The 22,148-nt window shown below is 43.5% G+C and overlaps 2 protein-coding genes across 4 annotated transcripts in view; one reads left to right on the forward strand and one right to left on the reverse strand.

The window, feature by feature from the left end:
- The window catches only part of Gpr39 (G protein-coupled receptor 39), a 194,944-nt gene extending 184,441 nt beyond the window's left edge, over positions 1 to 10,503 (forward strand). For 2 of the 3 annotated variants that reach the window (XR_004514711.1, XR_004514712.1), the window contains 3 exons: positions 7,783 to 7,846; positions 8,012 to 8,190; positions 9,999 to 10,074. Coding sequence is in view for 1 of the 3 variants with exons in the window: in XM_010606213.3 (XP_010604515.1) it covers positions 9,999 to 10,495 (497 nt within the window). In the remaining 2 variants the exon portion in view is untranslated. Of the gene's footprint in view, positions 1 to 7,782; positions 7,847 to 8,011; positions 8,191 to 9,998 lie in introns of all 3 variants that reach the window. The other variant, XM_010606213.3, reaches the window with a different exon arrangement.
- Positions 7,190 to 22,148, reverse strand: part of Lypd1 (LY6/PLAUR domain containing 1) — a 31,521-nt gene continuing 16,562 nt past the window's right edge. The window contains exon 3 of the mRNA XM_010606214.3: positions 7,190 to 11,128. Coding sequence (XP_010604516.1) covers positions 10,893 to 11,128 — 236 coding nt within the window. The 3' untranslated portion in view covers positions 7,190 to 10,892. The remainder of the gene's footprint in view (positions 11,129 to 22,148) is intronic.

Below are 22,148 nucleotides of genomic sequence, written 5' to 3' on the forward strand. Positions count from 1 at the left end.
CGAGATGTTCCCAGATGGAAATTTAGGCTCATAGTTGTCAGATATCCTTCTCCTGAGGCCACGCAGAATAGAGCAAGAATGTGGTGCCCTCTTGCCTTCACCAGGTGTGTGCTCTTTGGTGGCTTCCTCTTATTTCTTTGTATATCTCCCTCTTTAGAGTCTTGGGTCTTCTTTGGTTCTTGGCATGTAGCTTCTCTGACAAAGGCTTATAGCATCTTCATGGGGACCATGAGTTATAGGGCTCCTCAGGTGAATTATTTTGGGAGAAATAAATGTCCTCCAATGTGTCTCTTCGGTATATATGATTTTTCTATATCTTATTTCCCCCACTGAGCTTTACATGTTCTGTTTTTACCCTGCGGAGTCATCTTGGAGAGAAACAGGGGAAAAAAAACTTGAGTTTTTAGTGCAAATAACTATGGGCAAGTTAGTAGTGGGAGAGGGGGTGGGCTTAAAGATCAGTCTTCCGTCCCTGAAGGCAGTGTCAGAACCCTGTGTTCCTCAGTCCCTCTCTAGCCCGCCTTCTTGGACTACTCTTGCTTGAACGAGGAGATTCTTTCTTTTCCACTGAGGATGGGGACGGAAATGTACTTGACACGAGACCCCTAATTAAGGAAGGGTTAGTACTGAGTCCTTTGGACAGAGAACCTGGAGATGAGTGAATTTTACTTTTTTTTTTTGTACCAGGGATCGAACTCGGATCCTTAAGCTTGCGAGGCAGGCAGCAGAACTACTGAGCTAAATTCCCGGCCCGAGATGAGTGAATTTTAAATGCCCTCCTACTGCAGCTCCTCTCTGGAGATCTGTGGTGTCCTTCTTCTCTTCAGTTTACATTTATTAAGCTGCCACTATGTGAGGGTAATCCAGTGTTCACTGAGTATATAGCAGTGACAATGTCTTCCCCCCATTGAGTTTATGGTTTAGTTCAGACTGTAGTTCTTGATGAGGAGGTAGGGGCAAAAGACCTTGGTAAAATCATAGAAAGACTTGATATTCAGAGTTGTGTAGTCCAGAGAGGCTCCTGGTGGTGTGACATTTAGGCAGAAACTACACTAAGAGCTACAGTGGTGGGGTGGGGGTGGGGTGCTATAGGAAGAGGGGAGGAGGAAGAGCAAATGAGCAAGGTCTGATCCAGGCAGAGAACCAACATGTGGATGGGCTGGAGGGCAGAAAGAATAGATGGAGGGGCTGACAGGTCACAGGGACCAGAGTACGAAATCCAGTAGGGATCGGACATCCCATTCTGTGCACTGAACTCAGTCTCCTCCAAATTTATGTGTTGAAATCTTAACCCCAAATGTAACTGTATTTGGAGATGAAGATTTTAGGAGGTAATTAAGATTAGGTGGGGCCATATGGTAGGACCTTGCTCCAATAAGTCAGTCTCACCCTCCTTGTCTTATCTCTCTCACTCCTGTCTGCCTTGTGCGTGTGTCTGTTTTGTATGTTTCTCTCTCTCTTCCCCTTTCTCCCTTTCCTCTTTCATTTCTTTCACCAGTACTGAATCTACCAACACCAGCCTCTTGATCTTGCACTTGCAGCCTCCATGACTGTGAGTGAGAAATAGTGTTAAAGCCAGTCATTCTGCAGTATTTCATGGCAGCTTGAGCTTCTTGATACACCCTCTATTTAGCCAAAGGAGGGCAGAAACCACCTCTTGCCTTGGATCCTCATTGTTAACTGTGTAGCAGTAGTAGGAAGTGGTTGCTGGAATCTGGCTTTACCTTTTGGGTGACCAATAGCACACAGCGCCTAAAGACTGACTCTGTCCTCTGGACCCACGGGAAGCTCTCAGCTCTGTGCTCATGCTCTTCTGGACCTCCTCATGCTACAAGGAATCTCTGGGTTCACCTACTTCTCAGCCTCCATCATAAGCACTTAGCTCTGGTTCTCAAGGCAGATTTGGAGAGCAGAGAGGAAGGGAGCAGGTTTGAGGCCTGTTTGTGTGTTCCCCCACACCTTAGGTACCCAAGCTCCCTCTGCAGCATGGGCCGGCTTGAGCTCTAAGGGAAGCTTGTTGGAAGGCACATGCTGCCAGGCAGGGAGGTGCTATGTTTGGCCTTGTGGGCTGTGTTGATTTGGGCCTTTCATCCCAGTTCTCTAGGAATTCTGCTGGTTCACCACTACATGAACCTCTTAGATCTTTTTCTTACCAGCTGTTCATGGCTTTAATGATTATTTACAGGGAACTAAATTCTACTGGAAACTAAATTCTGTTATTTTCTAACAGCCTTTAATCAGTGTGAACATGCCATGTCTACTGCTGGCTGGTGTGGACAGATCCATGGTGGGCGACACCCCAGCTGTGTGCTTCTCCAGGTCCACAGTCTCCCTGGCAGGCTTGCAGGGGTATCAGCATTGTGCCCTGTTACCACTGCCCACTGCTGCATCATGTGCTACCAGGGAAGGAGCTTTTGGTTTTGTCTGTTGTGCTGCAAAATAAAGCTATAGGCTTCTATAAACTTATTACACTTGAGGCTTTTACTATCATTGCATTTATAGCCGATTGCTTGGATAGAAAGCCACACAGCCACATACAGTTGAGATCCACATAGAAAAATATTTATTTAACAGGTTCCAATTGTTCATTTACCATGCATCATAAAGGAACGGAGGCACTAAACCACAATGACAACCCTAAATGCTATTGACTTTGAGTGCAAGTGATTGTCCTACAGCTCCTGGACAGGAGGGCTAATTTTAGAAATATATATATGTGACTGTAGCAATTTATAGTTTTCTTCTTGTACTGAAGCTTCTAGAACACAAGGAGATGGATGGGATGCTTAGCAAATAGCAGGCCATTTAGATTCTGATTCTGTGCCATGTTTCAGAGGTCTCTGGCGTCCACATAGTGGATGGAGTCACACTGGGGAGAGTGTTCTTTCCTGCACTCTGTCACCTTGCGAGGGCAAGGGATGGGACATCAAACCATCTGTCTTCATGGACAGAAGCAGCCATCTGTGGCATGTACATCACTTTAAAGCTGTGGCCTGTGCCCTTTTCTGAAACCAAGCCCCAGTAGCTCTGTCTTCTCCTAAAGAAAATGTCTCAGTAAGAAATAGGACAAGAAGACAGATATGTTTAAAGAAAGGTCTCTGAGTTGATGGTCACCATCAGGTATCCAAGCAAGTCCTTGCAGGTTCAAAGGCTATGGGTCATGGAATTGGCTCTCAGTGGTGGGTGCATGCATTTTGTGACCAAATTTGCCCCATTTGCATTGTATCTGAAGCCTCTCTTCTTGGTGTGGGCAAACTTAGTAAGTGGTGATGGTGGCACTCCTGGCAGCCACTTGTTAGCTAGTAAGGAACTTCCTGCAGCTGAATCAGGTGCCTTCTCAAGGCTGAGAAAATAATGGAAAGGGAGATGTATGTGCTGCCAACGTTGTACAGGACTTGGTTTGTTGTAATTATAGAAAAGATGGAAGAGGAAAAAGGGAGAAAAGGCAAAGAACAGGAAGGAGAGATGCCTTATATACTGGAGGAGCTTGTGAAGAAGGGGAGAAAGTCAAGTGGAGGAAATGAGGAAAGGAAAAGGAGAGAGGCAAAAGAAACAACAACAAAAGACAACTAGAAATGGGCATGGGGAGAGCTGCCCGGAATGACAGGACTGAGAGGGTGGTTATGAAGGAGAGAAGCCCGAGAGGCAGGCAGCTCTTCGTGGCTGTCAGCTCAGATACGGATATACATTAAAATATGACCTCCAAAGGCAGGAAAGAGGCAGAGAATGGGCCAGCACCCAGTAGTGTGGGCCCCACCTCAGTTTGCGCTCTCCTAGACTAGTGTTCTCCAATGTGAGTAAGAACCAGAATCACCTAGAGGGCTTGTCAACACCAGATTGCTGGGTTCCTGCCTTGCCCTCTGATTTTGTAGGTTTACCTCAGACCCTGAGTTTGCATTTCTAGGAAGTTCCTAGATGCAGCTCATGCTGCTATCCTAGGGACCCCTCCTTGTGACCTACTGTTTTAAAGGTTAGAAACTGTGCAACGGTTGGTACTGAATTGGGCTTTTCAGGTCAGACAAGGTCAATGAATGTGATCAAGGTCTCAACTGGCTTGTAGAAGCAGATAGGCAAACACTAACGTATAAATTGAGACAGCATTAAAACATTTTATTGGATGTATTTGTCTCTTCTTGGCTTTTCATTCAACTAACCATATGCTTACTTTCCACTGGCAATTGCTATTTAAATGTCAGTTAATAGCAAATGTTCCTCACCCTACTATATGCAGGTTTATTTATTATCTTCAAAACCTGATGAATGTTCTCTAGCCATTCTGGTTTCCCATTGTCTTCACCTACTCATTTGTCGCAGCCGCACTGAGCCTTGGAGCTCTCAGAAGGTAAACTGCATCGAGTCCCTCCATTTCCTGTCACGGCTGTGTCTGCCTGGGCTCTTTCTCTTCTTTAATGTCCAGCCTGAATGTTGCTATCTATGGGGAAGTTAGCTGGCTGTTCTTGCCTTCATACTGCACTGCTCAGACCCCTGCCATGGTCTTCAGGAAACCACACTGTGGCTATCTTGCCTAGTGTCATCAGAACCTGGGGCAGAGTTTACCACAGCCAATCAAGAAATGTTTACCTAGTGACTATAGTCCAGGGCATATAAATCAGAAAACAATGGGGGATGTTTAATTCTTGCTTGCTGTGACCAGAATTAAAACTGCAAAATAGCAGGAAAAGTTAAAAAAAAAAAAACTAGTCATAATAAATCCCAAATCACCCTTAACATCCCCACTGTACTCCCAAGTCTTCAATAATGGAAATCTAATGCCAGATGGAAAAGGGAAACTTGGGGATTTGTTTAAATCATACAACCTACTTTGTTGGGGGAAGATTAAGTGTCCAGATCTTTTCTGCTTAATGCTAATGAAATATCCTTTTTAGAGTAGGTATTTTTATAAATGGATGAATATAGGTAACAGACAAATGGATTTGATGAAGGAATGGATGAACAGGTAGGGTGGCTGGCCCAATGGATAGACAGATGAATTCCTGCTAGGCAAAGTCACCAGGTCATGACCTGAAGTCATATTTTGTTTGCTAAACATGTTTCAGCTACCTTAGACTGCATTTTATTTTCCTTTTCATGGGAAACATGTATCCCAAAATTTTGCTAAAGGCCTATTCGTGGAAAATCTGGTTCTAAAGCTGAACCATGGGGGGGATGTTGTATTGACCTGCATGTCACTGGATCTCATGTTATAGTCAGCACTTGAGCCTAAAACTGGGGGTGGGGTGGGGGTGGTAGTGGAAACTGCAGTAAAAAATAACCTCACTGTACCACCAAGGGTCAAATCCTGAGTTTGAGCAGTGTGGTGAGGTGATGTTACAAGATTGTGGGCAAATCACTTGGCCTCAGTTTTCTCACTTTTAAGATATGGACTAGTCTAAGTGTTCTTGCTCTTTGATTCTCCCAGATGCTAAGCTGAATGATGGCGAACACACAGATACCTTCACCTTAAAGGTGGTGGGTGGCGAGGGTCAGATGCATCAACTCTGCCATGTCCCAGATAGAACTTAATACATTTCTGAAAGTTATACCAAGAAGGCAGCCTTGAACACTACTGTCATGTGAGGCTGCAGTGCAGGATGTTGTTGGGCAGCTGTAGTACATCTGGTTTTGAAACAACAGTACTCTGTCAAAGATGAACCTATGTCATTATCTAATGGCTGTTGTCATTTTAGTGTGCTGATCAAGAAGGAAAAATGAAAATGTCTTATGTACATAAACAGATATGAAGGTATTTCACAATCGAGAGTGCAAGGCTGTCTAGAATATAATACAGATCTATCAATAATTCGGTTAAAACTGTTTACCTGCTTTACATGAGTGAGTTCAGTTCACTGAGCTTCATTCAAGTTCACACTGAAGTCATTTAACTGTGGGCTGCATGTTGTGCCACACAGACCAAAGCGTTATAGATTTTTTTCCCAATGTAATACACAAGTCCAAATTGATTGCAGCCAAACATAAATTTAGTTAAGTCTTTAATACATTCTATTAAAGCATGAATAAGACTTTACAGCTTTGTCTTGGCTACAAAGCAGCTGGAACTGAAGTTGATCCAATTGTAAACAGCCAGAATAGAAAGTTACCTTTGGACATGGTACTTATCCTCAACAGTATATCACCTAAAATAATGAACTTCTGCATTTCAAATGTAAAAATGAGCCTGTCATTATAAAATGACTGATTTCACAAGGGAGCTGGTCTGGTTTCCTTTTCCGAGTGAGGCTAATCTCTATCATACTGCCCGTGGATCCATGCCTCACATTTGGTGTACCTGTACCCCCCGTGCCCCATTTTCTAGAACAAAAGTTAGCTTTCAAAACACAAGAAGAGGGCCAAGGGTTTAGCTCAGTGGTTGTGCTGCCTGCCTCTAAAGCATAAGGTCCTGAGTTTGATCCCTGGTACCAGAAAAACCAAAACAAAACAAAAAAACAAGAAGGCACCAGCCATTTTTCCCACCTCTAGTTGAGGCAAGGGAAGTATATCTCAATAGCCTCTCTAGGTAGTTGGCACAATCTGCACTATTGTAGAATGGCTAGGCAAATTTTGGACGGAGAAGTGCAAAATATAGCTGTGTACTTCCAGAATTATTTAAACTTTACATAATTTGGAGTTCCTTTCCATGGAAATCCTTCAGATAAACCTGTTCTATACTATAGGCGAGAAATCATACTTGAAAATAGGATCAGGTTTCAGAGTTTTGCATTATATTGCAAATATAGGTTATGTGGGAGATTTCTGGGGAATTTGCTTGAGTTGACATGACTGTGTGTATGTGCCTGGGAAAGGGACATGTAGGGGAATGGGAAGAGAAGGAAACCGGTAAGCTTACTACTTTGCAAGCGCTAGGAAGGATTATTTTCATCTGCACTGTTCTATATGGTAGACAGTAGCCATATTCTTTGTCTCAACTGAGATGTGCTGTAAAAGCAAAAGCTATACTGAGTTTAATAGACTTAGTATAAAAAAATGCAGAAATGTACCATTTTTGTATTGATTATATATTGAAATCACATGTGAAGTTGCAGCGCCTGTATATTGAATTAAATATTAAATTTGATCTCATCTTTTTGAATATGATTATTCAAAAATTTTAAATTTTGCTTCCATACTGTATTTTCACCAGACAGGTCTGCTGTGTCGGGATTGTAGTTAATGTTTACTGTATGTATCTGTATTTTCATGAGAAACTGAAAGTACTGTGTCTTGAAAAATAGATATCATAGATTTCGGGGTCTGGGGCTCATGGGGTCCTGGCTGTGGCATTTCTACAACGAATCTCCGGGTGCTGACTTTCTCATTTGCAAAATGAAGCTACTTTGTCTACCTCATAGGTCAGCATTCACCAGGTTCTCAGGGATGAGAAATGCATGGGAAATAAGTAGAGTGCTTAGAACAGAGAAAACACAAACCATTCAGCATTATTCTTGCTCATATCTCAAGACCTGCTTGATGTATTATTGTAAGCGCCTGGTCCATTTCTATGCAGATCCTTTGTCTCTTGTTCAAGTTTGTACTTGCTGTTACACCTACCCACTCTAGACCCAGAAAAACTATTTTCCTTGTTGAGGATCTCTCATCTGGCCCCCCATTTGCTGCCACATGTTCAGAATGAGCTGCTTCTCACTTAATTAGCTCATTTTCATTTCAGAACAGGAATTTTATCCTGGCTGAAACTACAAACCAAGCCACAGGTCTTGATCTGCCCCAATCCTCTCTTCTATCTGGATTCGGGCCTTAGTTTTTACCAAGCTCTGCTTCTCTTGATAGGATGATCAAAGACCACTGAGGCCAGGCAAGTGTGTGTGGGAAGTTACAGAAGAATAAGGATCAGGTAAGGAAGACATGAGTATGAGACACACAGGGCCGAAGTAATTGTGTAACTCCTCTCCCCTTGTCCCACAGCCCTTCCTTTTGGCATTGCCTTTGCCCTTTGGCTTTAAAAGCTGTTCTCTCTTCGGTAGTGGCAAGTACATGGAGTGTGTCTTCCTCTTTGTAGATTCTGCTGGCTGAAGAACAGCCTCCCACAGTGTAGCACATCATACCTCTAAAATCATGCCCTCAACTTCCATATTCTGAGAAATAGCTCCTTAGATGAAGATGGTTGCACTTGTTCTGTGGAATTCAGTGACAGAGAACAAAAATGTAAAGCGTTGTGAGGACACACAGCTCGCCCAGGTATGGCAAATTTCCTAGCTTCTTTACAGCAAATGGGATGAACTGCTCCCTCAGTCACAGGAGATGAAAACATGGAGCTGAAACTTGAAAACAAATTTGGCATAGCACAGGTGTCTGGAAGCATCTGTGCTCCTCAAAGCAGTGAAGAAGAAAAAGCCCGCGATTTTCCATGCATTTTTTTTTAATCAGAAAAATGTTTTTCCCCCTTCTCCTCCAGCAGCTGTAACTAGGTGATTAGGAATAGACTCTTGACTTAAGATAGTATTTTTTTGCCTTTTCATCAAATCAGTTTTACTTTGCCTATTTTATTTTTAGATTTACTGACTGTACTCAGGGTAGCAAATTTAAAGGGAAGAAATAAGCAAATCGGTTTAGGTTTCTAAGCCAGGGCTGCGGTCTGACAGGAAGAACCTTTGGAAATTGACAGAGGAACAGTTCCCAAGGCCCTCCGTGCTGAGAGATGGGCTTTATGGAGACTGGTATTTGGGGAAACTGAGCTATTTTGGTGCCAGAGAATGTGCCATGGGGCCCCTCAGCCACCAGGTAAGGGGTGTTCAGGCAAGCCAACCCTGGATGCATGAAAATGGCTTTTTCCTGGACTATTTATTACTGAAATATTTACCATCAACCATAGGCAGACATCAGTTACTCCTACGAATTCCTTGCAGTTTCCTAGAAAATCATGTTGAAAATGTAAATGAATTTTCCTTAGGACTCAAATTTTGGAGAGAAAGAAAGCATTCCTAAAAATGTAAATATTAAGATGTCAGCTCTCTAATGTGAGAACTTCGATTCTGGGTTCTTAGCTTCCAAGGGTTGGGGGAAGCAAATGCCCTGATCCTTATTTTCTCTCTGTAGATCAACTCTTGTTTTGACAACTGTGACTTCAGTTGTTCGTGAGAGACAGAACATCTTTTTCTGTCAAAATTGCAGATGCAGGGATGATCATACAATCAGAATGCAGTCGCATGGGGATGCAAACGCGTGTACGTGCAGCCAGCAGCTGGTCCACGTAGGGGGCACTGAGCAATGTCTCTCCTCAAGGGCCTGATGGTTTCCAGGCCGCCAACGTTGCAATTTAGTGCCACAAAAGCAACGAGCATGTTCCTAGCTAAGCTTGACGTTTCTGTTGTTGGTTTTTGCTGAATTTTTTTCACCCACATGAAGGTGGAAGAGATGATGTACCTAAGAGTGACGGAACTGAACCAGAGGGGCTGTTGCAGATGTCAGTTTCATGATTAGAGCAGTGCACACCTAGCACGTGTATATCCAAAAAACATTCTCGGTGATGCACCAGCCTTGATTTTGCTTCCCCTAAAATCAAATGCAAAGTCGGCGTTGTTAAATATGCTTCTTCATTACCAAAGGGGAAACATATCACGGGGTCCTCTTTATGCATATATTCTTTAAAATATAAATACTGTTTCATCTAATATGGCTGTACCGTGTGTATACATCTATTTCTTTAAAGCAAAAAGACAAAACCAGATTTATGGACAACATAAAATATTTTCTGGATACACGAGCAACAGTGAAAACATTTTTAAAATTAACAGGCATCAACAGGTATAAATACACTGTCTAAAGCATTTAATGGTCTTTAATAGAGCCAACTCCCCCGAGCTTGAAACAGTGTTAAATTCCCTTTTGCTGGTGGCAAAAGAAGCTGTCAAGCACAACATTGATAAATTGGTACCATTTCCTGGCCAGTAAGCACAGAACTGAGGGGCTAAATATTTTATGCTTTTCTGTTTATTTTTGTTCTCATGCTGCCTCTTTATCCCCCCTCCTCTCTCCTGCCTGTTCAGGGCTGATTGTTGTGACGTTAGCCGTATGCTGGATGCCCAACCAGATTCGCAGGATCATGGCCGCAGCCAAGCCCAAGCACGACTGGACCAAGTCCTACTTCCGGGCGTACATGATCCTGCTCCCCTTCTCGGACACCTTCTTCTTCCTCAGCTCGGTGGTAAACCCTCTCCTGTACAACGTGTCCTCACTGCAGTTCCGCAGGGTGTTCGGGCAGGTGCTGCGCTGCCACCTGACGCTGCCCCACGCCAACCAGGAGAGACGTCTGCGCGCCCAGGGCAGCTGCAGCACTGACATGTCGCGCTCCGCCCGCAGCCCGCTCATCTTCTTGGCTTCCCACCGCAATTCCTCTGCAAGGAGAACTAACAAGGTTTTCTTAAGCACTTTTCAGAGCCAGGCCACGCCCGAGATGAAGCCCCGGTCACTGAGTCAGGAGTCACCACAGCCCAACTCGGGCACCTCTGCGGCCGAGAATGGTTTTCAGGAGCTCGAGGTGTGAGGGTCAGGAGGAAGCTTTGAGTGGGAGCAGGCCCTCCCGCCCCCGCCAAGCAACGTTACCCTCAGCCCCAAGATAAACTGCACCCCCGTCCGGGACACAGGGAGGTTAAAAGCTTCTGAAAGGGCAGATACCCGAGCTGCTGGCTTCTAAGGGCTGATTCTGCCTCTGCCAACAGACCCTGGACTCTGGTTTCCGTGGGCAGGGGCGCTGCACCTAGCACCACTCTCTCGCTTCAAGCACACATTATTTTCCAGGGAGCTCTTTCACTATTTGCAAATGAACAAAGAGAGAACAGACTCCTCTCCCCCCAGGATGAAAGGACACTCAGAATAAACTCAGGGAGGTGGGGACCAGGGCCAGAAGATCAATGCAGGCGGGGTGGCAGCTCCTTTCAGCTTCAACAGTGTGCCAAGACGAGGGCTAAGGTGAGGAGCAGGACGGTGGTGGGGAACGTGGGCCTGAGGGCCGAAGCGGAGCTGCCCCTTTTCTTGGGCCTCGGCCCGTTGCAAAGAGGGGTGTTGCAGCAGCTGATACACACTGAGTTCAGTTTCCCTGGGGAGCAGAAGGACTGGTACCCGGCAGAGGCGATGAGACAGGCCGCCGAGGACGCACATGACTTGCGATACATGATCCCTGCAACACAGACCCACAGGAGCTGAGTTAATGAGCACGCCCAAGGCCCTCTGTCCCTCTGAGCCCAAATCCACAGGCGCACCACTGCCTCACTCCTTCCACAGCCCAAGGACTGCGATGGGCTTGGGAGGAGACACTAGGTTGCTTCCCTGATTGCTTCCCTGAGCTCCCCAAAGTCAGAGCTATGGCTAAAGACGCAGTCACCCTCGTACTGTTTTTGACAAAGATTTTCCAGAAGCTATTTTAGATGCTTATACCAGTGAAAAAAGGACTTCAAAAGGCCAGTGTTCACGCTTTGTATTACTAGCTTTTACGTGCTTTGAACTATGGCATGCTAGGAGGACAGCACATTGTTACAAGCGACCACAGAGCGATAGCTCTCAACTATGTATTTATTAAATTTTGGAATTCCTTGAAGACTAATTTCCCCCAGAGAATAAATCCTCACGGTGGCGGGTCTGACCTTTCCCAGCGTTGAAGGATCCAGTAAGTTTAACGGAGATGAGGCCTGGCTGACAGTGTACCCACGGCCGAGTCCTTTTCAGAGAAGCAGCTCTGTGCTTAGGTTGAAGGGCTATTTGCCAAGTTAACAGCAAAGAACTAGTATTCAGTAACACGCCATACTATCTGGGTACATACACTTCTGAGGAAGACCGGAGACCTTTTCTCACAGATTGTGTGTCACCAAATTAAGGTATCCTGCTTAATCTTCAAGTCCAACGACAGCTAAGCTGTTCAAAGACTTTCCTGGGTGCTGGATTTGTCAGATCCCTGTAGTGTACTAGCACTTGTACTACCATGATAATTTGGATCTAGCATGTTTGCCGAAGGGCCCTGTATTAAGGAAGGTTTGTTCCTCCATCATGGCACTATTACGAGGTGGTGGCACCTTTGAGAGGCAGGGCCTAGTGGGAAGTCTTAGATCAATGGGGGTGCATATTCTTGATGGGGATAGTGGAACCACATACTCACCAGCTTGATGTGCTGTCCTGCCACAGGCTACAGCCATGGACTGAAACCTCCAAACCTGTTAGCTAAAATAAACCATTCCTTTTCCTAAGTTGATTATCGCAGTTATTTTGTTACAATAATAGAAAGCTAACTATTGCATATTCACAGCAGCCCAACCAATGAGGTCCCTCGGTCCTCCTTATTTTACACATCTCTTAAAATCCTGAGGGCTAGTAATTCAGGTTGTAGAAACTTACCCAACATCATACATGTAAAAAGTGTACCGGCTGGATTTGAACCTGGCATTTTGGTGCTCTATTATCTGTAATACTGTGTAGCAATGGACAGTGAATTAACACTCAAAATGGTAGTTTGGTAATTTGTAGGGTGGCTCTACTCTGAAGATCATTTTTGGTGAGTGTCTATCAATGAATCACTTTTTTGACAAATGTTTACCACTTACGGACTTTGTAATGAATAGTCTCAGCTGGTTTGCTCTTGTGTACAACTTAAGCGATATAAAACATCAATCTCACCCCTAGCCAGGGCCCTTTACCCCCTAACTCCTTATAGATGTTTGAGCAGATGTGGTCTGGATTTGGACTGCCTCCTCCATGAGAATTGCTGCTTTGGGCGTAGAGAAACAGTAAAGAATCAGACTGCCAAAAATTTTAAGTGAGAGGTGCATAGTGCTTTAGATTTGCCTTAAAAAATGCAATTTTATGTCCTTTTTTCTCTATAATTACACATTTGGAAAGATTGATTTTTCTAGCACTGTTACAAAATCCTGGAAAGGTGCTACTCTAGTAATAGAAAGCTCATAGAGGACGCATATCTATGTGGAAGCCACTGTTTGATTTCCAAGGAATATGCTTCAGGTAATCACTATATTTTCTACCTACTGTCACTTCTGAAAATTAAGTTTTACTTACTATCCTTTTAGTCTTAATTTTAAAGCATTAATGTAACTTGCCACTTCAAATGAACTTTCTTCCTTTAAAGGTATTTTAGGAAGGTAGGAAAAGTGCTAAAAGACTCAAGCATCTTGGGCAATTTCCTTTATCATATAAGAGTAGTGAAGGTTCTAGGTTATTCTATGACACAATACCAGAAGCCAATATAGAAAAAAGCTGACAAATTCAACTACAAATTAATGCATGTTAGGTGTGTGTGTATAAAATCTCAAAATAAAAGACAATAATGAAAGTGAAATATTGAGGAAAACACATCACAATACGTACATTTTCTTAATAGGTTGCAAGTGTTCCAGCAATCAACAAGGAATAAATTATAAGCCATCCAAAAAAAGGAAGAAAGCAAAAGGACAGTTCACAGATAAGGACACAGGAACAGCTTGGAAATACATGAAAAGATACCCACCCTCACTCATAAAGAGATGTGCAAATTAAAACTGTATTGAGACATCTTTCTTTCTTATTACTTCAGCAAAGATCAAAAAACCCATTAGCACCATGTCCATGGGTCTTGGAAAAAGGCCCTTTCCCACACTGTTGGTTGAGAGGGCAAACAGGTGTAAATTCCATGAAGATGATGTGCCAATAGCTACCAACACTAGGACTAGCAATCCCACTTTAATGAATTTATTCTACAGACATTCACACATAAGCAAAATGTCCATAGACAAGCTTATTCATAAGAGTGGTTTAGTGGCAGGAAAGATGATCACTGTCATCAGGGACCTGGTAAACACCTTGTGTCTTATCTACACAGGGGTGTCTCACACCTCTAAAAGGAGGAGGATCAAATTCTGAAAATATTTTGTTACAAATTAAGGGCAGCTGGAAAATTTTTCCTTTTTAGATAAATGCATGTTTCTTACTATGCTCTAGATAGTTTTAAGAGCTTTACAAATCTCAATCTTTTTAGTAACAGTTGAACAGTGATCCCCATTATGCCGATGGAGAAACTGAGGCAGAAAGCAGTTAAGTAATTTGCTTAGAGGATATGCAGATATGTGATAGAGCCGAGATATGAACCGAGAAAACTTGGCTTTAGAATTTAACCATTCCACTACATTCCTGTCATGCTAGAATTTGTATCTACTGGTGAAAAATGGTGATATCTGTACACGTATATTTTGCATACACATGCACAGAATATTTCGAGAAGACTACACAACAAAGAGAGGATATTGTCTCAGAGGTGCACAGAACAGAGGTAGAAAAAAACTGTAGGCTTGTTATCTACCATTTGAAATCAGGACCATTACAGTACCTTTCTAAAAATGACCTTTTAAAATAACACCTGCAATGAACCATTTTATTAAATGGCTTCTCTTTCCCAGGGTAGCACAGGGTCTCTTCCTGGCTGTGTCCACCAGAGACCCGCGGAGATGAATACACTCTGGGCCACAGCAAGGTACCCAAAGCCCAAGTCCCAAGGCAGGGAGACTTGTATCTCCTTATCCTTTAAGTCAGGCCCTATGACCTCGAGTCTTGGCCTAAGCGTGGAAGCGCTGTGAATAAAACTACAAAGGGCCTTCTCACAGATGAGTGGTGGGGAGTGTGAGTCAGCCTGAGATCAGAAGGATCTACAATATACATACATATTTTTTGTGTGGAACTGAGGATTGAACATTGGGTTTTGTGTATGCTAAACATGAGCTCTGCCACTGACCTAAATAAATCCCAGCCCTGTAATAATTAAAAATGTACAAATCTAATAGATCCATTCCTTAGCATTTACCCTTCGAAACAAAACACACTTTCACATCCCTAGTTGGAAAAAGGCACATTCATAATACAGTATGTTAAACAGCAGCAACAAGGAAATGGAAGAACTCTGTACTGATCCAGAAGGTTCTCAGTGGCGGAACAACGAAATTCCACAATGACCCTGAAGCATTCCATTTATGTAAGAAAAACACCAACGATACACGTCGTGGCCGTGTCTAGAAGGGCTGTGTGTACCCATCTGAGTGTGACAGCTTGTATTTCTAAGTGAAATCAGAGTAAGAGGTCCACAAAGCTACACACTGAACAGTGCAATCCCTTTAGGATAGGCGTTAGGAACTACTTTTGATCTGGGATATCTTAGTGCTTTGCAATGGGAATACATTCATGGATTACATTTATAAATTACAAATTAATGGAACCAACAAAACTGAGTGAGCTTTTTCAACTGTAATCTCAACTTGGTGCCCACAGCAGCAGCACATGCCATTAGGGTGCACGTGGGTCCACACCATGGTGCCAGAACACAGCGCAGCCTCACAGGGCCTCCCTGTAACATCACACAGCACTAGCCAAGGGAGCTACGGCTCTGGGTGACTTCAACGGCTGTGTGAGCAGGAAATTATTTCTAGGCTGCAGCGGCCATACGTGGGTTTTCCTGAACATTATGGCTGGTATGGGGCTCCCGGCAACCTGCCACTGCCACATTAGGGCAAGAGCTAATGACCAAGAACAGAACTGTGGTTTCCCCAAATAGCTGAGAGATCTTTCTCTGAATCACTTCTAATGCATCTTTTACTAATACGTCTTTATTAAAAGGATGTAAACCCTGGCAACTAGACAGTGCATGGCACATATTTATGAGATGAATACAGGAATGAATGGAGGAAGGGGAGAAGACCAGAGAATGGAAGGGGGTCCGAAGGTCCCATGACAGTGGTCATTTTTCTGATACATTCAGACCAGAATTTCATTCCTGGCCTGTTACATCTTGTGTATCTGTCCCCTCAGAGCCTCGTGCACTCCTAGATGGGGCTTTTCGGAGGTGGCTGGATCCAGAGTGTGTGAATGTGGATTAAGGGTGTGATCGATTTTGCATTAAGGGTTTGGCACATTCTGGGTGTGAATAATGGGGGGTCCCACTGTGGGGGTCAGTGGCACGACCCGAAAGGCTTGTAGGCTGGATGGGATAAAAGGAAAGGGGGAGTGTGCTGCTTCCTGCCTCCTGTCTACTCTGCCAAGGGAGCACATACTGCCTCTGCTCTGTGATGGATCCCCCTCTGCCATGCTGCCTTGCTTTCCAGCCAGTGGACTGAACTGAAACCTTTCCTGCTCTAACTTGTGGGTGGTGGGTATTGTGTCTCAGCAATCAAAAAAGTAACTAAGGTGTGGCCAGGGAGCCAGGAGCAGCTAAGATTACATAAAGGTAAGGCCCTGGTTCACACAGCACAAAACTGTGAGAGGCCCTGATCTTGGTGAGGGGGTTCAGACCCAGAGCTGGCTGGCTCAGCTGGTTGATAAAGGGCTACCCACCAAATGCAGTGGGGCTAATCCCAGCTTGGTCCTGCTCCCGCTGCTCCCACAGCAGGGGACACAGAGGTGCATCCTGTCAATGCCAAGTCATTCTCGCAGCCCTGATCTGCAGACCAGAAGTTTATTCCTGGAATACGCTATTCACTATCACCAAATTAATCAAGACACCTAGCATTTAAGACTTTAATCCTCTTTAAGTCTTCAGAGAAATGGTGGCCTCCTGGGGGCTCTTGGATTTAGATGGGTGGCTATGCCAGCTTGCTTTAAAATTACCACAAATGGTTCTCCCTGAGGAAGTCATTGCTATTAATCTGTCTTATTTAAACTGTGACTGAGGGACACACCAAGGAATGAAGGAAAGGGTAAAGAGAGCTGAGGTTATTTCCAGGAGACTTCATTTCACTATAGCAATTATACCTATTCTCTGGGACACATGAAATTAGTCTGTGGAAGAATTTATCCTCCTAAGCGTTATGCTGGTAGAATAAAGAAAGAAAAAGAGACTCAGTCCTCTGTTCCCTACATGCTGGAATTAAATACAGTTAGATGGAAATGCTTCCAAGTAGATGGCACATGTTTCTACACCAGTTTGTGACACATGTGTCCCCAGCCCTCACTTCACAGATGTCAGAAAGAATCCAAACTAAATATACTAATATGTGCAAAGGTATTTGGAAAAGTGCTTGGCCCAAAGTAGGTGTTTGCTACTGCTACAATAATTATCTGCCCATGGGGCATTTTCTGATTTATGCCTTTAATGTATACAAGGGGCTACTTGTTACATTTGCACATGGTGCCTAATTCAGAAGGGACAACGACTTCAATAATCACAAGTAATTGATTTGCTTGACATTTAAACATATCTGCTTCTCCCTCAGTTGTATACACTCTGTATCTGTTCCTCCTGGACTAAATTTGAGCCCTATCTCAAATGAATTAATTTTGCATTCAGGGAAAGAAAAACCAAAGGCAAACCAGGCATAGTACAGAAGGAGGGAGAAAGGAGTTTTACAAGTTGATGTGGATGCTCTATGGCCCCTGTCTACTCCTTTGTAGCAAGCTCTCTGCCAGACATCCGGCTTGCTTTATAAGGTTGAATTATTGATTACACAGGGGTGGGGGAGTGGAGAAGAAAAATGGTATTTTCTCTTTAAGTCCAGTTCTTTTGCCTGCTTCTAACACAGCTGGGTCCCCTCAGCCCAAGTGGGCAGAATAAAAAGAACCTGCAACAACCCTACTGGAAATGAGTCCAGCCCAAGGCTGTCCTCAGCTTTGAAACTCCATGTTGCTGAGAGCTGGGACATGGTTACCAGGCTGGCATTCTTGTTCAGGAACCTGATAGTTCACTTGACAGGTGGCAACTGAAACAAAAGTCTTTTAAAAAATACTGAATCTCTCTGATGTGTGCTATCACCTTGGCTGAAAACTCCCCTCATCAGAGGTACTGCCTTAAGGGGCACACAAGAAGGTGCACCCACTCCCCAGGCTTGAGCAGGGTTAGAACTTGACCAGGTGAAAAGCACTCGAGCCCTGCTGGCTCTCAGCCATTGGTGTACAGAATTATGTGGGCATCTCTTAAACACACAGATGCCCAAAACCACCCACAGGTGGCCTAAACTTCCAAATTATTGCTTTGAGAAGGAAGACAGCACATGCACACTATAGATGCAAATTTTAACAGATCCAAGGAGGAGAAGCCTTTTCAACAATGGCAAAGTTTTCATTCTTCATTACAGCCTGGCTCTTGCTTTGCAGCAGGAACACAGGGAAGCCTCCAACACTGCAGGAGCTGCAGCCTTGGAGAGAGGTAAGGTGGTTCCTTCTTCATTAGCCACTAGGCTTACTCTTTGCACCTATTTCCTTTCTAGCCTAAAGTCATCACTGACCTCCATGGGTTTCCCTGGAGGACAAGCTCCACAAGGTGCCTGCCCTCCAAGGATTTCAGCTGTTGAGAGCACGCATACTCACTTTAAACCACTTAACTCACAGGTGAGGCAGCCAGGAAAGAGTCCAGGCCACTCCTGCTGGTAATCACACCAGTGCTAGTCTCGCCAATGCCCGTTAAGGTGGTTCCTTCCCTTTGGTCCTTTAATATCCCAATGGGATGAAACATATACTGTGCAGTCTTTATTCTAGGGGTTGGTTCACTTTTCTGTGAAGGGCTAGATAGTAAAAATTTTTGGCCTTTCTTTTAGACAAGCCTATTCATCTGCTAGGGCTGCTATAGCAAAATGTGACGGTGCGTGTACCTTAAACAATAGAAATGTATGTTCTCTCAGTTCTGGAGGCCAAATGTTCAAGATGGAGTTGTAGGAAATTCAATTCTTGGTAAAGCCTCTTTCCCTGTCTTAAAGACAGCCTTCCTGGCTTGTGCAGAGCTGCCCTCACTGTGTTCTCTCATGTCTTTCTGTGCAGAAAAAAGAGCGCATCGATTGTTGCTCTTCCTCAGGGACACTAACCCCACTGGACCAAGGCCCTCATGACCTTATCTAATCCTACTTACCTGCTAAAGGCCCTACCTCTAAGGATCATCACACTGATGATCAGAGCTACAACGTAGTTACTTTGGCAGGACACATTTCAGTCCATTACACAGGTAATATACCAGATTTGGCCTGGGGGGGGCAGAGTTTGCTGACCTATCGTCTATCAAAACATATCACTTATGCATTATGACGTCTATCCCTTCCACTCAATCTTCTGCAGTTTGTGAGAGAATCTGCTAACAATCTGAAGCACTGGCTATTGGGCAAATATAAAATAGGGTCTCTCTGGGTTCCAAGTATGTCTTCTTAAAGACAACTCTATCAAAGGCTATTTCTAGTTTTACAGGATTTGTAGAATTATCTCTTGATGTTTTAAAATGTTTTTCTCATTGAACTGTTTCTGCAGAAAGTCTATTCTTTTTTTCTTTTCTTTTCTTTTTTTTTTTTTTGGTACCGGGGATTGAAGTCGGGTCCTTGTACTTGCAAGGCAGGCCACCAAACCGCTGAGCTAAATCCCCGGCCAGAAAGTCTATTCTTCATAGCAGACCCACACCCAATAGCTGTCTTGGAATGCACAGGAGACCATCTTGTATAGAGAGAAGAGGGAAAGACAAAGTTCAAGCCATCAACTGAAGGGTGTTCACACACAGGAAGAATGCAAGTCTATTGAGTAAAACTACCTGTCATGGTTCGAGTCCAGATGTCCCCTCAAAGCCTCATGCAGTCATAAATGACTTTCAGAGGTGGCTGAATCCAGAGTGTGTGATACTGGGATTACTAAACCAGTACACTGATTGGTTTGGCACCACCCTAGTTCTGATAGCCTGGATAAGATGAAGGGGCAGAAAGATGCTGTCAAAGTCCCCTTGTTGCTTTTACTACAAGAACTGTTCCTCCTTTGTGATGCCCCTCTACCATGTGCCACTCTGCCTTGCAGCCAGCCAACTACGGACTGAAACCTCTATGAACAGTAAGCCAAACAAATCTTCCCCCTATAACTTTAGGGAGTCAGGTATTTTGTCTCAGCAACAAGAGAAAAGCAACTAAAATACCACCATTTAGATCCTTTATGGTGCTCTTCTACAGAGAGTAAAAACCCTGCAGGAAAACCAGAGCAGATCCTCTCCCTAGGGTTCTGTGTCAGCGTAGCTGTCTTGTATCCCTTTGACTTCATGTTCTAATACTTTTTAATTTTTTGTGGATCTGGGGATTGAACTCAGGGACTTCACACTGAGCTGTATCCTAGACTTTTTGAATTTTTGAGCCAGGGTCTTGCTAAGTTGCTCAGTCTGGTCTTCAGCTTCCAATTTTCTTGCTTCTGATTCCCAGAGCAATGGAATGATAGGCATGCACCACCACACCTGGCTCCAGTACTTCCTTCACTCCCCAGTAAGGGTACGAAGCCACCTTATATTGATAAGAGAACTCTAACCCTAAAATTTAGCACACCTTGCTTTGTGGAGTGTCATTGTTTTACCAATGTTGGATATAGAGTGCTAGGGCTCCCTTGTCCTCTTTTGCTTTTCAGAACCAAAGAAATCTTAAAATGCACAACATGAAAGTTCATGTGGTGACTTTCTCACCCTCTGGGCTTGACTGGAATTTTCTAGATGAACTTTTAGAGATTTTTTATGATTTTCCAAGTCTGCTTAAAAACATCAGACTTGATAATGAGTAGAAAAAAATTAATGTTTGTTTCCTGTAGAAAACATGTTTTAAATTAATTTATACTACCAAAAAGATGACCTCAGAGTTGAAACAAGCAGTTCACTTCCTAAGAAGATATTTGGTGAGAAGGGCTACTGTTCAGTTCCCTTTTGGAGGCTCTGTTTCCTGATCTGTCAAAACGACAGCCTAGTCTCGGAAATCACATTAATAGTTATGGCAAAGCCAAGGGCAGTGACATCCGGTCATAAGGTAAAACAGTGAAAGTCTCAATAATAAACTGAAATTGTTCCCAGTTTTACTGGTGAAAACAACCTGGGAAGCACTACTGACACGGTTAGAATGTAAAGAAATACTCCGCTTAGTGCTGAAGAGAAAATCCCCCATTAACTTCTCCTCTCAATTTTAGAGTATCCATCCGGAAGCTTTGATCTTTTCCTTTGTTGGCCTCACTTTCTTCATCTATAGAAAGGATCTGAACACTTGGCCATTCAAGACATGCAAATTAGAACAATGATGAGAGTTCATCTCATTCCAGAAAGGCAGGCTATTGATGAGAAATCAACCAGTAATAAATGCTGGCCAGGCTGGAGTCAGGGAAGGGGTGGGCAACCCTTCCCCACTGCTGGTGGGAATGGAAACTGGTCTAACTACTCTGGAAATCAGTACAGAGATCCCTCAGAAAACTACAATCAGAGGTTCCATTTGACCCAGCTAGTCCCTTTTTAGGTATCTTCCTGAAGGAGTTAAAGTCATCCTACCGTGGTGGTGATATGCACACACTCACATTTGTCACAGTACAGTTTACAATAGCTAAAGCTTGGAAACAGCCCACATGCCCATCAACAAATGAGTGGTAAAGAAAATGCGGTGTTCATATGCAGTGGATTACTATTCTGACATAAGGAAAGATAAACTCGTGGTGTTTTCAGGTGAGTGGATGTAGTTGGAGACCATAATCTTAAGTGAAATAAATCAGACGAAAAATTAAATGTCACATTATTTCTCTCGCGTGAGAAAGCCAAAGTACACATAAGGAACAAAATAAAGGATATTAGTAAATAGAAAGAACTTTATCAAATAGGAAGGAGAATGAAAAATAGAGAGGGAGGGAAGGAAAGAAAAAGGATTTAAAGGAAGTTGAAGGGAAAAGAAACGAAACAGAACTTTTACAAATGGGTGGGGGAGGATTGGAAGGAGGGGAGAAGGGGACCAAAAAGAGAATTGGGATTGGTTATTTACCTGTACAAATTCCCCACGATGGGTGTGGTCATTATCTACTACAAACATATACTGAGAAGTCTCTAAAAATAAAGAAGCACGGGAATTTCCACTGATGTGTTTGTAAAATTGTAGATTACAACGTATGATTTAAAGGAAGAAAATGGCAAGTGATGATTCTATTTGTCTCTGTTAAAAAGTTCATTTCCCTCTTACTCCTATTGTATGCAAAAATGTTTAATCAAGTCCCAGTAAAATGTTTTCAATATACAAAAAAAAGGGGAGTTGAGGGAACTGAAGCAGATTGTGTTCGCATTCATTTTACTTCTGGAACGACTCCTAGCCCAAGAGACCTGGACTAGAATTGTCTCTGGGCTGCTTCATGTACCTAACTTCACTAATCCTCAATTTACCCTTTTAAGGAAGTGAGAAAACTGTACCTAAAGGAATAAAACGTTAGGATTAAGGTGA

This window comes from Fukomys damarensis, unplaced genomic scaffold, assembly GCF_012274545.1.
Source record: "Fukomys damarensis isolate Sample0158 unplaced genomic scaffold, DMR_v1.0_HiC HiC_scaffold_29, whole genome shotgun sequence".
In the NCBI taxonomy this organism is placed as follows: domain Eukaryota; kingdom Metazoa; phylum Chordata; class Mammalia; order Rodentia; family Bathyergidae; genus Fukomys; species Fukomys damarensis.